Source organism: Misgurnus anguillicaudatus, chromosome 24 (assembly GCF_027580225.2).
Source record: "Misgurnus anguillicaudatus chromosome 24, ASM2758022v2, whole genome shotgun sequence".
NCBI classification, from domain to species: domain Eukaryota; kingdom Metazoa; phylum Chordata; class Actinopteri; order Cypriniformes; family Cobitidae; genus Misgurnus; species Misgurnus anguillicaudatus.
The window spans coordinates 26,093,224-26,107,834 of NC_073360.2; the positions used below are offsets into that span (position 1 = coordinate 26,093,224).

Genomic DNA, 14,611 nt, shown 5'->3' on the forward strand with positions numbered 1-14,611 from the left:
ATTAGTAGAGACTCCCACTCCACCAGATGGGAAATAATGGGGTCAGATGTGGGAGACATCCAAAACATGCACTGTTGGTGTGCCTCCAGGAACAGGGTTGGGAAATGCTGACCATTGCAGGCCATTGTGCAGGTGTAGCAATATACACACTCACGTGAAAAATACAGTATTATACTTTAGAATTTACTATACTGAAGTAAATTCCTAGATCAGTGGTTCTCAAACTTTGTGGTTCTCATCTCAGTGAGTTTGTCATTGATAGATGAATGCATTCAAAGTCAAGATGGGTATTACTGGAATTTAATTAGGGCTGGGCATAGAATCTAGATTAATCTCATACAAAATAAAAGTAATTTTATGCATAACATATGAGTTTGTGCTGTGTGTAATTATTATGTATATATAAATACAAACACATTCATGTATGTATTTAAAAAACATTTACATGTGTATATATGTGTATATGTGTGTGTTTAAATATACATAATATTTCTACACAGCACAAACTCGTATATTATGCAAAAAAACTCCCTTTTTTGTATGAGATTTATCTAGATAAATCTATGCCCAAAATTTAATATGTACTGCAAGGTGCCTGCAGGAATGTCTGGATCTAAACATTGAGTTTATTATTTCATTACTTATGAATGTAAATATTTTATTTAGACAATGCTGAGTCGGGCTTACTGCTTTTTGTTTATACTAAGATTTCTTTATTACATTACACATACAGTTCCCATAACTAGTAGAACATGGCAACATCCAAGCTGAAGTTCATGAGTTGAATCACCCTAAATGAACTGCAAGTTGCTTCAGATAAAAGTACAAAATATAAATGCTGAGACATATTCAACCCAAAGACGGTTTAGAAAGATACAAATCCAGCCGTTGGGTCAAATTCACCCCAAAAAATGTTTGACCCAACAATAGGTTAAAACAACCCAGCATATTGTAGGCTATATTACAACCCAATGGGCTGGGCTCGTCCTTTATTTGGATTGAAAATAACCCAGCATTTTTTTGTGCGTGTATAAATGTAAATATCTTTAATGAATGAACCGAAGCCATACTTTACAGTTTTCTTTTATTTAGACAACCCAAATAAAAGGCACATAAAACATTGCGCAATGTGTTTACATAATTGTAGGAATGTTTTACTTTTCTGCTAACCAAAAAAAGCCTAGTCTTCATATATACAAAATTACCAATGTTAATGTTCTAATACAAAAAGTCTTATAAAAGGTTATTTTACTTGTATTTTTCCTTGCATGTGTCTATCATAACTACCACGTTCTCTGAGCTAAATGGTTTTGTACAAAGATATACATTCATTGGCTTTCACATGGGTTGCCAATTTAACAAAACAAAAAACACGAAACAAAAGACCGGACTAATTTATAACCCTCCAGTCCGAAACCGAATACAAAGCCTTTTCATTTTACCCCATTTAAACAGACGTGTTCTTTTAAAGATACTGATGCATAAGGAGTAACTTCAATGAGCAATACTTTATAGGATAAAAAAACAAATCCATAATTCCTCAAACATGACAACTTGATATTTCATATGCAAAATAGATTTTAAATCTCCACACACATTTGGTAAACAGTTAAACTGCAGTTGGTCGCTCAGGCAGGTTCCTTTGCCGAGCACTGCAAGCCGAACAGTGAAAACCGATAGTTTCACTGTGGCATTTTCACACATGCAGTTCAGGCACGGAAGTGATGCCATCGCGGAAAGACAGACATTTATCACAAGCACAATTAAAACCTTTTTGTCATTTGTAGTGTCTTCAGTCAATTCAATCACATTCCTTGAATTCCAGTTCCTGAAACTCAGCCAAAATAAACTGCCAAAACAAGGCAACATTACAAAAATGAAAAAGAAAATATTGATCAGGCCATTGAGTGATTTCAGATTTCACATACCCGACATGTAAATCCATGTAATGGCAACCTAAGACCACAAACCTTTCGCCGCTACCTGGTCAATTGAGAAATACTAGGGGGTGTCAAGTTAATACAAACTAAACTTTATGCCCAGACAGTGGTAGCCATGACATCATCAATTAATATATTATCATCACATTCAGCTGGTTTGTTTAAGAATCATTTATAATCACACACGCTCATACAAACCCAGACGTGAGGGCAACACATGACAGCATCTTTTGCATCAGTTTTTCCTTATAATAAAACACAAAAATGGGCAAGACAGCTGTCGGGCTGGGTCACAACAAGAGGACCAAGAAAAATATATTGCTTATATGAATACAACAAGAGAAGAAATCAAATAGAAAAGTAACTTCGGGGATATGTATTTAAAAGGATAGTTCATCCAAAAATGTCAATTCCGTCATCATTCACTCACCTTTATGCTGTTTCCAACACACATTAAATTGTACTGGTTGTTTTTCCATGCAATTACAATGCAAGAGAATTGAGGTTTTCAGGTTTAAGTATACAAATAAATCATCATAAAATAATCCATACAACTCGAGCACTATATTCAAAGTCTTCTGAAGTCATACAACTGCTTTTTTGCAGATCAGAACAAAATTTAGGTGAAGATTTACTGAAAATTGAGTTGTGATCAGATCATTCAGGTTGAGAATGATCACTCATGACTTTACAGTGGGTTCACACCAGCCGCGTTTGAGGCGTCAAATTCGCGTCTAGTTTGCCGCTTCAGCATTTTTAGTACTCGCTTCATCCGCGCGTGAAATTCTAGTCATCGAGACATTCACGCGGAAATTCGCGTCATGGAAGGGGCTTCTGCGACTTTGCTTGCTTCCTGTAATCAAGTCACTACTAGAGCAAGCTCCTGATTGGTTAACGCGGCGTGTTTTTCCGCCAAAGTTCACATTTTTCAACTTGCGCGTTTGCCGCAGCAACGCTCAATTCATGCAAACTAGTCGTGCGAATGAGCTGAAATCGCATCTACCGCGCCGTGCTAAATGTCTCATTCACGCCGCGAGACCTCCAGACGCACATCAACGCGTCTTCACATTGACTTAACATTGAAATCACTCGTGCTTGACGCCTCTACCGCGCCTGGTCTGAACGCAGTATTTAAGTTTGGTCGCTAACAAAATGCTACACAGAACTACAGACATTGTCGGGAATTTTATATCATGCATGGAAATCTCAAAAACATTGCAATATGGGCACAATTCCCAAAAGAGATTTATCCTCAAAATATTCCATTATCTGGGTATATGTTTTTAAATGTATTTAGTAAAGTTGGAAAAAATAGTTGGAAGCTTGGTGGTGATGATGTCGAAGTCGAGTGATAGTGGTGTAGTTCAGTTAGCTTTTTGTTTCTAGTAAATGCATTTAGATTTTAAAATTTCTAAAGGTTGTGTTTAATTGTAAAGATTACCTTGATATCACAACCCAGTGAGGGAACCCAGTCCTACTTCCTGGTTTGTCAAAAATACGTATCTCTCTCTATACAGAGTTCAATTATCCTGTTTCTCGAAATTAAGAAAATAGTGTGGAGTATGGACTACTGTTATGTGACTTAAATTTCATTCTCTTTTTGAATTGTTCAGCAATTATATTTAACAGGGCTACTCTGAATGATGATGACGGCCAGTATGACAAACCCTGAAAATTGAAGGCAGTTTTGGTTTGTACTGTGACAGGGGAAACGAACAAAGAGGCTGTGTTAACTATTTGCTCCTGTGATGGACGAGCATGTCAACAGCAAAGTACTTTGGCACCCCAACCCCTGAGGTGCTTCTCAGTTCTCGCTAATAAAGGAGAAGTAATATTTAGTGTGTTGAGAACATACGAAATTAGCTTCGGAAGAATTTAAGGCATGACTCCATCCACTACAAGAGCAGGGTAAGTTAGGACACCCTCAGTAAAGTTCCTGAGCAAAAGGTCCTTATGAAACAGCCCTCATCATTCAGCGAGGAAGAGCAAAGAAGAAAGTTACAAAACTAAATGCTCTTGAGATAATATTAAGAATGAACCTTTCAGTGTGTTAAAGATGGCCACTTGGTGACCAGGCATTCTATATGAATAGGTTTGACAAACAACGCTCAAGATGTTTGATCCAAAATAATACTGCCGTTAAAATATCGCCAAATAGATACGAGTTCAGTGCAAGATTGTATCAGACTGTTACTGTAACGTCCAACCTCACTAAGCGGAAGAATATCCCAGCTATTGAAACAAGAACCACAAAATTATTCTACAATCAGGAATGACCAACTCCAAAAGATCTATAAAGAATAATAATTATAATAGAAATAAAAACACAGCTAGAGATTAAAAGGCTTACAATGAAAGGATGCCTTTTAAAACATATTCTAAACTTTAGTTTTCCTCATTCGTAGAGTATTGTCTCAAAACAAAAAACCATCTCATCTTCCAAGAAATGGAAGCCACTGTCCCATTTGATGTACATGACTCGCATAAAATGCATAAAACTATAAAATACTGATAAGCAAGCTAACAGTAACAAAAAATAAAATCCTCACAGTTAATATATGCCAAAGTCCTTAAACCGTTAATACTAACCAACGTGCGCTACCTGAAGGGGCAACGTGCTCCACTTCAGATAGACGACTGGCAAGGATTTTCTGGCACTAGAAAAGTGAAAAATCACCAAACATACAGCACGTCAGTCTTCCACTCCATGCAATACCTATTGATTTCTGTCCTCGCTAACTCTAGACAACCGAAAAATACGCAAGGTGCCAGCTAACTTCCACCATTTCCGTATTCCTTGTCGCTGTGGACGTCTACATTCCCAATACTCGCCATTCCTCCAGGATCTTTTTCCCTCATGGCCGGAGAGGAAGACTAAAACAGGAGACATGAGTTTTACGACGAGAGGTGGGTTTTTTGGGATAGGGCAAGGGGTGGGGCAAAGTTCTACCAGGGAGGAGAGGAAGGCAGGATCTGTGAGAGGAAAGGCATGCTATCCATCGGCCTCATGGCGATGTTGAGGGGACCTGTGATGTTCATTGACATGGGCGATGTGATGGCTACCGGATGGGCGATGTTCATGGATGCGGAGGCTGGGATGTTGACCGGACCGGTGATGGTGACCGGGTGCTGTAGGCTGATGGGGGAGGTGATGTTGACCGTGTTGGTGGCGATGTTCATCTGGGCAGCGATGGTGACGGGGTTGCTGGCGGTGCCGCGGTTCATGGCTGTAGTGTTGGATGCGGTAGAAGCAGTTACTGGCGTGGCTGAGGCAGAGTTACAAACGTTGTTAGAGTCTGGAGAAAAAATATTCAGAGATTACATTAAACAATGGGAGCCATTTAACAGTTGACCACTATATATTTGACCGTCATTTTACAGTCCACAAGTCTGTGGGCTGTCATACCTTTGTTACAGGTTGAGTTGAAGCTGGCCTGCCCGTGGGTCTTGAGGTGGCTGGTGATATAGGCGGCACTCAGCATCTTCCCGCAGATGTTGCAGGTGACCTTGCCCTCGTGCCGTATCATGTGAGAGCGCAGACGGTCTTTGGTGGCGAAGGCTGACGTACAGGCCTTGATGGACAAATTATTTGCATGTGAACAAACTGCGTTAGCAGATGCAATGAATCGCTATAGCAATCCACTACACTGAGCCAAATGGAGTTACTAGAAACAAATGCTTGGTGTGCATAGGTAAAAAATAGATACATAGCCTTACCGTTACTTGGCATTTAAAGGGTCGTTCTGTGGAGTGAACATGCTTGACATGACAGCTAAGATGATCCGGCCTGTCGGTGGAAAAAACTGCTAATTACTTCACTGTACACTGAAGAAATATGAAACACATTTGCGTCATCACCTGCAGCCAAAATTCCTAGTACCTATTATTCCTGCTACTTTCCTTTGTATACTTTTCTATTCAGATGTCCTCAGATCTTTAAAAATGAGGGTTCAATCAATAAAGCCATCTAAGTAAACAAACATGTTTTAACATGATGGCCATAAAATGAAACTTCCTTGACTTAGCATTAGCAAGCACCGCTAATAAAGTTGCATGGCAAGTGAAGTCTGCTACTTTTACAACAGCTGTTCTCAAATTTGGTATAAACGCACTAAATTCTTCACTTACCGAGAGAAGCCCTTCCCGCAGACGGAGCAGATATACGGCTTGTGCACACCACCATCATGCGAGCGGACGTGGTATGTCATGCGGTCCTTCCTCTTAAAACGCTGGTGGCAGATGGGGCACTCAAAGGGCTTCTCATCCGAGTGTGAAAGCTTGTGGCGGTTGAGGTGGTAGACGTCGCGGAAGGCCTTACCGCACATATCGCAGCCGTGGTTCTTCTTCACCGGCTTGGGGGGCTTCTTGGGCACTGGCGGCTGCTGAGGCAGGGCCGACATCACGCCCGCAGCTGTGGATGCAGAGGTGGTTGCCGTGGTAAGGATGCCCGCCACCGTGGATATGTAAGAGGGGTTGGAGTTGTTATCACGTGGCACAGTGGAGATGAGAGGCACCATGGTGGGCGCTGTGGTTGTCTTCTTGGGCCGTGACACCATCTTGATGCCCGTGTGGCAGGACTCGTGCCGCCGTAGGTGGTAGCTGTCCCGAAAGGCCTTGTTGCAGTAGCCGCATATGAAGGGCGTTTTCGACTTGGGCTCCTTTTTTACAACAACCGGCCCTCCTCCGCCGCCTCCTCCGCCACCTCCTCCTGCCCCGCCAGCCATACTGTCCTTGAGGAGGTCGGCAGGAATGATGGGAGGCTTCTGGTCGAGAGGGATGGGAAGAACAGGCTTTTGATCCTGCGGCTCATTGCCAGAATTGAGCAGTGGCAGCAGGCTGTTCTGGGTGACATGATGCTGGTGGTGGAGGGCTTCATTGGCCTGCTGAAAAGGAAGAAAAGATATGTTAACAAGTGCAGTACCTACGCCTTAACTTACTAAAGAATTTGGGTATATTGCACAAAAATCATATTAATACAATATGCCTAAGAAATTTAACTTGTGCATGCATCCAATATAACTTCATACAGTTCGATTAATTAGGAAGTAGATTATGTAAACAGGAAAAAAAGGTGTCCCGTTGGATGTAAGGAATGCAAGCCAATTGTGTGCAAGCCAGTGCAAGGAAGATCCGATTTACTTTACTACTCAAATCATGCAGGAAAATCAGATCATCAGACTTTGGACAAATTTTGGACAATTTGCAGTGTAGGCTTCCAATAAAAGAAAGAGGCTATTCACCATTTCACTCAAAATAATCTGCTGATAACATAACATCTGATAATATAACATAAAAATTTCATTAAACACAAAAAAAGAACCACAATATTTCAGAAAGGTGCGTTTCAAAGACAAGGTTATTGTGCAAGATGATGATTTGCATTGAACATGTGGGAACTGGATGCCTGAGCTGTGAGAAATGACTGGCTGTGGATTTATGGGCCAGTGTTGCCATTGGACAGTATGAGGTAGACACGACCTCAGCTGAGAGACGGTGTTAAATGTTCAGCGAAAATAGAAACTGACTCATATCCAGGGCATCTGTGCAACTTGGAAAACAAGAGAAGCCCTGACTGGAACCTAGCAGGGGGACGAGTCAGCTGTTCGGCAAAGCGAAGGATGACTAACCAGATATTGAAGAGAGCTCGAAAGAGAGAGTTGGAATATTAAGCATTCAGATTTGAATAAATAATGTTAAAACAGTCCATAACAAAGCAGTGATGCTTCAAAACAATAAATCTGAAAAATGAAAGAGCAGGCGTGTTATTTTCAAATACTTTTTGACAAACCTAATCCCTGTTATTTACTTTAAGACTATGCAAAGGTGCAGTACTATTGAATAACAAGGTTTGTACTGAAAAGCAATGGTTTTTGCAAAGACACTAGCAGCTTCCGTCAACCTACATATTTATTGCATGTAAATGATATGAGCCGGTTATAAAAGCAGTTATTCATGTGACTTGCCTAACAGATTTTAAGATGCCCAGGCTCAGGATAAGATGCTAGACCTGTATGTTTTATAAGCCATACTGTCACTGCAATTCAATTTAATTCAATTCGATTTTATTTATATAGCACTTTTCACAATTGGTGATTGTTTCAAAGCAGCTTTACATTAATAGAAGCAGTGGAAAGCACAGAAAATCCACAGATAACACAACGTAATACACAATAGCACAAGCAGCTAAATTTGCTGCGACTATGAATCAACATTATAAGAAGGGCTGTGCAAAAATAGAGATACAGCTAACTATCGTGATAGTTAGCAGTATCGATAGTGTATCGATATTTCGATCTCTACTATCGATATTTTTAAAACCATCAAATCCCTCTTTGTGCATCAAACGACCTCCTCCAAAATGTTATATGGCATGACTACAAGAATGAGACTTGCGTTTCACAATAATGCATTACACGTAATATAATACCGCGGTACAAAACTGTCATTTTCTATCCAATGACGCCTGTTTGCAGGACGTGTGTAAAAATCAATTAATTTGGGTGGAGCTCAGCAGAGCATGACTTGCACATAAGAGGTATAGGGCGTTGGTTGGGGGAGCGTAGGGCCTAAAACAAGAGCAGCTACTAAAGACTACAGGATTATTAGGCTCCCTATTCTGCAGCTGCCGGCATTGTCCCATTGGTCACGGCATCCAGTCGTCGAGGGGGGGGGGTGCGCAATCAAACACAATTGTACCCCTACAGTAACAAGAGACTTGAACCTGCATCCAACGATGGCTGTGGAAATGCTACGCCCCACTTTAAACATATACACCCTTGAAGAGTAACAACAACACCTATGAATTTGGTTAAGGGCTTACGGGTTTCTTTTTATCTAATACTGTATTAACTATTATGTATTTACTGTAAAGTTGCTTTGTAAAAAGCGCTATAGAAAACTAATACCACTATTGGGATTATCATACGAATTTGTATTTGGACAAACGCATAACTGAGGAGCAGCCAGATAAGGAGGACTCAAACCGTGACAGTAGGAGAGCCTGCTGAGTCTTAACGCTGCTGTGATTATTTTGATACAAATTCACAATGAAGTCCAAGGTCACTCCACCCCAAAAACACAGACACAGAAACTAATAGAAGACACTTGAAGCAAGGCTTTAAAATGCAGATTCACATCTGACAAGCGTGACCAAAAACAAAATGAAATCTAACGCAATCCCAAACAGCATTTATATAAAATGTGATGCTGTTGTCAGCCTACACTTGAATGACAAGTATATGCATATTATAGGTTTATCCACATCAACTGCATACATGCCAAAAAGTGGAAAATAAAATCCTTGTCACTATATAAAATAAAATATATATACACGTTCAGATGTTTTGCACATGCCTTTTCAGAGGCAAAACTTTAACCATGATGAGTGAAGATAGCAGATGCACAGTTAAATCTTCATAAGCCTGCCTATTACAGGCATTCTTACTGCCAAAAAAGTGGGAAAGGCATTAATCTGCCCAAAAAAATAACAACAAAATAATACAAAACCAACATCTAATCATGTAACCTGTCAAAAAAACAACAACGGCACACAGAAGAACTCATTTACTCCAAAGAGAGAAGCTGGTGAATCAGCTTCTTGTTTGCTGCAGACAGATTAGGAGATGCCTGTTGGGAGCCGGACAATGCTTTGCTCATGAATAACCTCAGACGCCTGCAGAACAATGACGAGTGACGCGCTAGACCGTTGTCTCATTAGATGCTTCGTCACATGGGTGAAATCAAGCAGGTCAAATTAAGCACTTCTTTATACCAGCTTTTACAGGTCTATAAACCAAATCTGGGGTTATAACTAAATCACTGATCTTCTGGATATAAAACTGATGGAAGTGAAAAAGCCTACAATCTTATGGGGTTATAACCTTTGGGCAAAAAAAACTTTGAACAGACTACTGAGAAGGAAACATGGAAGCGTTTATCTCATGAATGGTCAGTGAACCCTGAAAGTTACTGAGAATATCCGGAGCAGTGGGGAGTTTGTACACAATTCAAATATGGATTGTGTCCAGTCAGTGCATGCAAGGGTTTGGAAGAAATGCCTTTGCTGGTAAAAGCCTTGTTTTATTAACCAAACAAGCAAGAAATTGTGTAACAAAAAAAAAACCTCACACAAACAATAGCTCCTGCATAGCTCAGTGGTGGAGCATTGAGTTAGCAGCGCAAAAGGTCAAGGGTTCAAACCCAGGAAATACACAATTATGAAAATGTATACCTTTTAATGGACTGTAAGTCGCTTTGGATAAAATTAAAAGCTGCATGACATTAACTCCTTCCCCGCCATTGACAAGTCAATCAAGAGAAAACGCTTTCCTGCCAATGACAAGTTTTTCCGGCAATCCGTATTTTCGCTATTATCCAGGTGACAATCTTTCCCAACTTGTAAAACCCAGAAGTATTCCCTTAGGGCAAACAGTTCAAACTCTGTGGGGCGGTTTCCCGGACAAGGATTAGACTACTCCTAGTCTAAAATAAATGTAAGAGCTGTCCAAACTGAAAACAACTTGCACTGCCATATCTTAAAGGGACAGTATGTAGGATTGTGGCCAAAACTGGTATTGCAATCACAAAACTTGTGGCTAAAACTGGTACTGCAATCACACATGTGGTGGCCAATACACAAAATGACAACATAAACATCAGTTGAGGGATGCGACTCCACTTTTTAAATGACAATATCCTGGCCAGACCACTGTTGTCCATGATATTTGAAATGAAAATGATTTCTTAATGTCTAGTGACATATCAGGGCCATTTTATGATTAATTGATATAAAATTCTTACATACTGTTCGTTAAAATATATCAGTGCCATTTGTCTTGCCTGAAAATGCACAGAAGTTATGTTTTTAGTAAGGTGTGTTTGTTAAAACTAGTTATATTTCCTCATTAAACTAAGGCCTAGTCCTGACTTAAGCTAATCCCTGTCCAGGAAACTACCCCTGTATGTTTTGATGATCGCTCTGAATCTGATCTCTATCAAAAGTCCTTCACAAAAATTTAATTATCTCAGCTTTTTGCTCAAAATTTGGTATTTTTGAAGAAACCTACCTATATTTGAGAGGTAATAAAAAGAAAACAAATTAAGGTAGGATGAAACTTATTTAAAAAAAGCAGGGGGTCTGTTCTTTTATTTGATATATTGTATTTTTATATATTTAAAAAAGAACATTTTCTGGAAGAAATTAATCTAATGTGAAAATCATAAAAAATGCTGGTGCTGGCTGGCAACTTTTTTTAAAAAAACGCTGACGAGGTAAGAGTTAAAAGGAAAAATTAGATATGCGATAACTTCCCAAATGAGGTGATAAACGCTACACTGTAAAAAATGCAGCATTTTTTGTCAACTCAACATATATGATTTTTACAGCGTATGCAATATAATAATGCATTGTTTTATGAACATATATTTTTGGTATGTTGAAAATATGTTTGAAAACTGAAAATTATAAAGAAAACATACATGTTTTATATTCATTCTCACACAAGCAATTTTTATGCCAGTCTGTTTGCTAAAACGGACTATACATAATCTTTAAGAGGTGGTTTCCCGCACAGGGATTAGCTTAAACCAGGACTAGACCTTAGTTTAATTAGGAAATATAACTACTTTTAACAAACATGCCTTGCTAAAAACATTATTGTGTGCATTTTGAGGCAAAACAAAGGTCACTGTTGTATTTAAAGATATCTCAGTGCAAGTTGTTTAGACAGCTCTTACATTTATTCTAGTCTAGGACTAGTCTAATCCCTGTCCAGGTAACCGCCCCTAAAAGTAATAAAATCTATCGGTTGTTGCAAATAACTGCAATATGTATATTTTGTATGCATTTCTGCAACATTTTAAAGATTTCGATATACTGTGCAGCCCTAGGATAAATGTAATATAAACAACACTGATAATTAAGATAATGCAACACCACAATTGCAATTTAGAATTATTTCACTACTTGCAGCCCAGTTGTTTGCATCTGCATTCGCTGAAGTAGATACATTGCTTCCTGTGTTTACAGATTCGCAAAAACTTTTTCCATTTCAAAAGGAAATGCATTTCGGCAAACTTATTTGGAACAAAGCCTAGAGCAGTCAAATGCTTTCTTTCCCAAGGGAAAAGACAAAAGAGAGAAAGCTGCATTGCTTCCTTATAGCCCCAAGAAAGCAGAGCAGTAAAGACAAAACAGTAAGAAATCAAGTAGCACAGACACCTTTGATGACGGTATCGTATAGGGTTAATGGAAATGAAGGTTACATACTGTCAAAAAGTCTATGCACTCCCGTTTTAATATAAACACTTTGGCTTACGCTTTTATCCAAAGGGACTTGTTATACATTTTTTTTATTGGTATGCGTGTTCGAACCAATTAGTCCTGCTACTAACCAATGCTCTATCACTGAGCTATACAGCAACATACACCAAATGTCCCATGCATCAGTGATAAAACATATGCACTACACCTTTACCAATAACAACACAATGCATGCTTCAATATTACTATTTACATACAATAAAGGTTGTCAGTAACCTGAACATAGTCTTACTATAGCATAGCTCAAATGCCAAATGATTTCTTATTATTACACTATTTACTACAGTACTTACTATAATCAAATTCAGCATTACTATAGTACTTACATTAGATTATATGGTATAGACGCACTACAGCATACTACAGTTACTATAGTAGTTTTAACGTGTGTTGAGAAGTGTTCTAAAACTTAAACTAACCCGCCACTACTACTGCTTGCATTTACTGCGTCAACATTGCAAGCTGTCCAAATACAAAACATTTTTAAGATTGGTATGCGTGTTGAAACGTTCACATCAAAGCTTGACTATTTCTGGCCATTATCTGCATGTTCAACTTTGATTGTGACACCCCGACGTGCTGCCTAGGTAGGCGGCGTACTACGTTTCGAAACACAGCCATTATCCACACGTTCCCTCCAATAAAAGTAGCAGATGAAACTGAGTTCAAAGCAATAAAATCAGACGGATACAGAAAGAAAAACACTAAATTCAACATATTAAACCCGTGCTTTCAGTTGCGCACAAACACTGTGTATTTATTGTTTTCTACGCAGACATGAACGCTACGTCTGTCCAAAACAACCAAATTGTGTCACAACAAAATCAATGAGTACCCCAGACTGAGCTTTGGGATGCTAAATAAAAGTGCTCAAATTAAGCTACACAAGCGAATAAAACAAAGAAAAAGTGTAAAAGAGAGTGAACATGAGAAAGATGTAAAAAGGGGGGAAAGAAATGCCTCGTACGTTTCCCTCATAGTTCACAGCTGGAAGTCTGGGAGCTGCAGCATTAGCGGCTAATGTGAGCTAGCTTAGCTACCATTGTTTTTACTGCCTTAAAAATCCTCTCAAAGCTCAAATCTGCGCCACTCGCGTCGTCGTTAAGAGTCCGCTCGACTCTCGATGCTCCCCGCGCGTTCCCCGTTTATTTCAAACGTTCGGCTTACCTGAAATAAAAATGAACTCCAGCTCGTCTCCATTGCAACACTTAAAAAAATCTGCAGGAAACCTACAAGAAATCTACACAAAGCAGCTGAACATGGCAGCTGCTACAACTTCCTGTAACCCCGAGGGCCAAACCATTTCATCTGCTGAGATTCTGCAAGCGCGCTCCAGCACACTACAGCACACACAACAACACACTTTTGCACACATATAAACTTTCAACACAAAAAAATAATTGTATATAAATCATACAAATTTATATTAAAAATATAGTTTTTTTTAATAAGTAAATAAATATATCCCACATGAAAAATACTGTACCTACTAGAAAACAAAATTGTTGTCACTTTATTAAGGTATACTAGTATTATTCCGTAGTATTATAGTACATTGACAAATACTAGTAAATACTGTAGTATACTTTAATATTCACTACTAGTTTACTATAGTTAATATTATACTCTAGTATACTACAGTATTTGTTCATGTGGGAAGTAAATGCAAAAGTTGTATTTGTTAAGTAAATGCATTAGCTAGCATGAACTTATGAACCAATTTTAAAGTGTTTTTTATTTATTTTGTACAGTATTAATTACTGTTTCTTAAAGTTTATATACAATTGTTGTTTTTATTGGTGCTATATAAATAAATGCGAGTTGTAACTTATGACTTTAAATATGTATTAGTAAATGTTTGGATCATTATTGTAAAATGTTACCATTTATATTTTACGTGCCATGTTATACTTAATTTAAAGTAAGATTTCAGTAAATTTGTAAATACTCATCAGCATTGTTGCATTTGTATTTGTTTGTTTATGTATTGTTTAATTGTCTGCCTATTATTTAATCTCTCTAAGTTTGTTTGTTTACAGAAATTATTGTCCAATTATAATTTCAAACGCTAATATTTTCTCATTATGGTATTTATGCTTTATTGCACTTTTGATTGCAGTTTACATATTTCTTAAGATTAAAGTTTAAATTGAAAGCCTTACATTTTCTGACCATGACCAAAAATGTCCAAATATTGAGTTTTTTTGTACATCAAGTAGATTTTCTCACACTGATAAAAGATCTTGTGCTGCAAAGGAATATTAATAGCAATACAGAATCCTGTCTGAGACCCAAAATCCCTTAGTTAAGAGTGTTTGTTTATGATCCACTTGAGTTACTGTAATATTAG

General features: G+C 38.4%; 1 protein-coding gene across 1 annotated transcript; it reads right to left on the reverse strand.

Annotated features, from left to right (window-relative positions):
* Window positions 1-1,070: 1,070 nt before the first annotated feature.
* vezf1b (vascular endothelial zinc finger 1b) lies at window positions 1,071-13,580 on the reverse strand. Its single transcript, XM_055196832.2, has 5 exons — window positions 13,429-13,580; window positions 6,069-6,823; window positions 5,658-5,727; window positions 5,347-5,512; window positions 1,071-5,236 (listed from the first exon to the last, which is right to left on the reverse strand). The coding sequence occupies exons 1-5, from the start codon at window positions 13,459-13,461 to the stop codon at window positions 4,887-4,889; spliced, it is 1,374 nt and encodes a 457-aa protein (XP_055052807.2). The 5' UTR covers window positions 13,462-13,580; the 3' UTR covers window positions 1,071-4,886.
* Between the last annotated feature and the right edge of the window lie 1,031 nt (window positions 13,581-14,611).

Coding starts and splice junctions, on each gene's coding strand:
- vezf1b (XM_055196832.2), bottom strand. CDS start 13,461: ATGGAGACGAGCTGGAGTTCATTTTTATTTCAG. Junction 6,824..13,428: donor GGAGTTCATTTTTATTTCAG/GTAAGCCGAACG, acceptor CTTCCTTTTCAG/CAGGCCAATGAAGCCCTCCA. Junction 5,513..5,657: donor CCTTTAAATGCCAAGTAACG/GTAAGGCTATGT, acceptor TTGTCCATCAAG/GCCTGTACGTCAGCCTTCGC.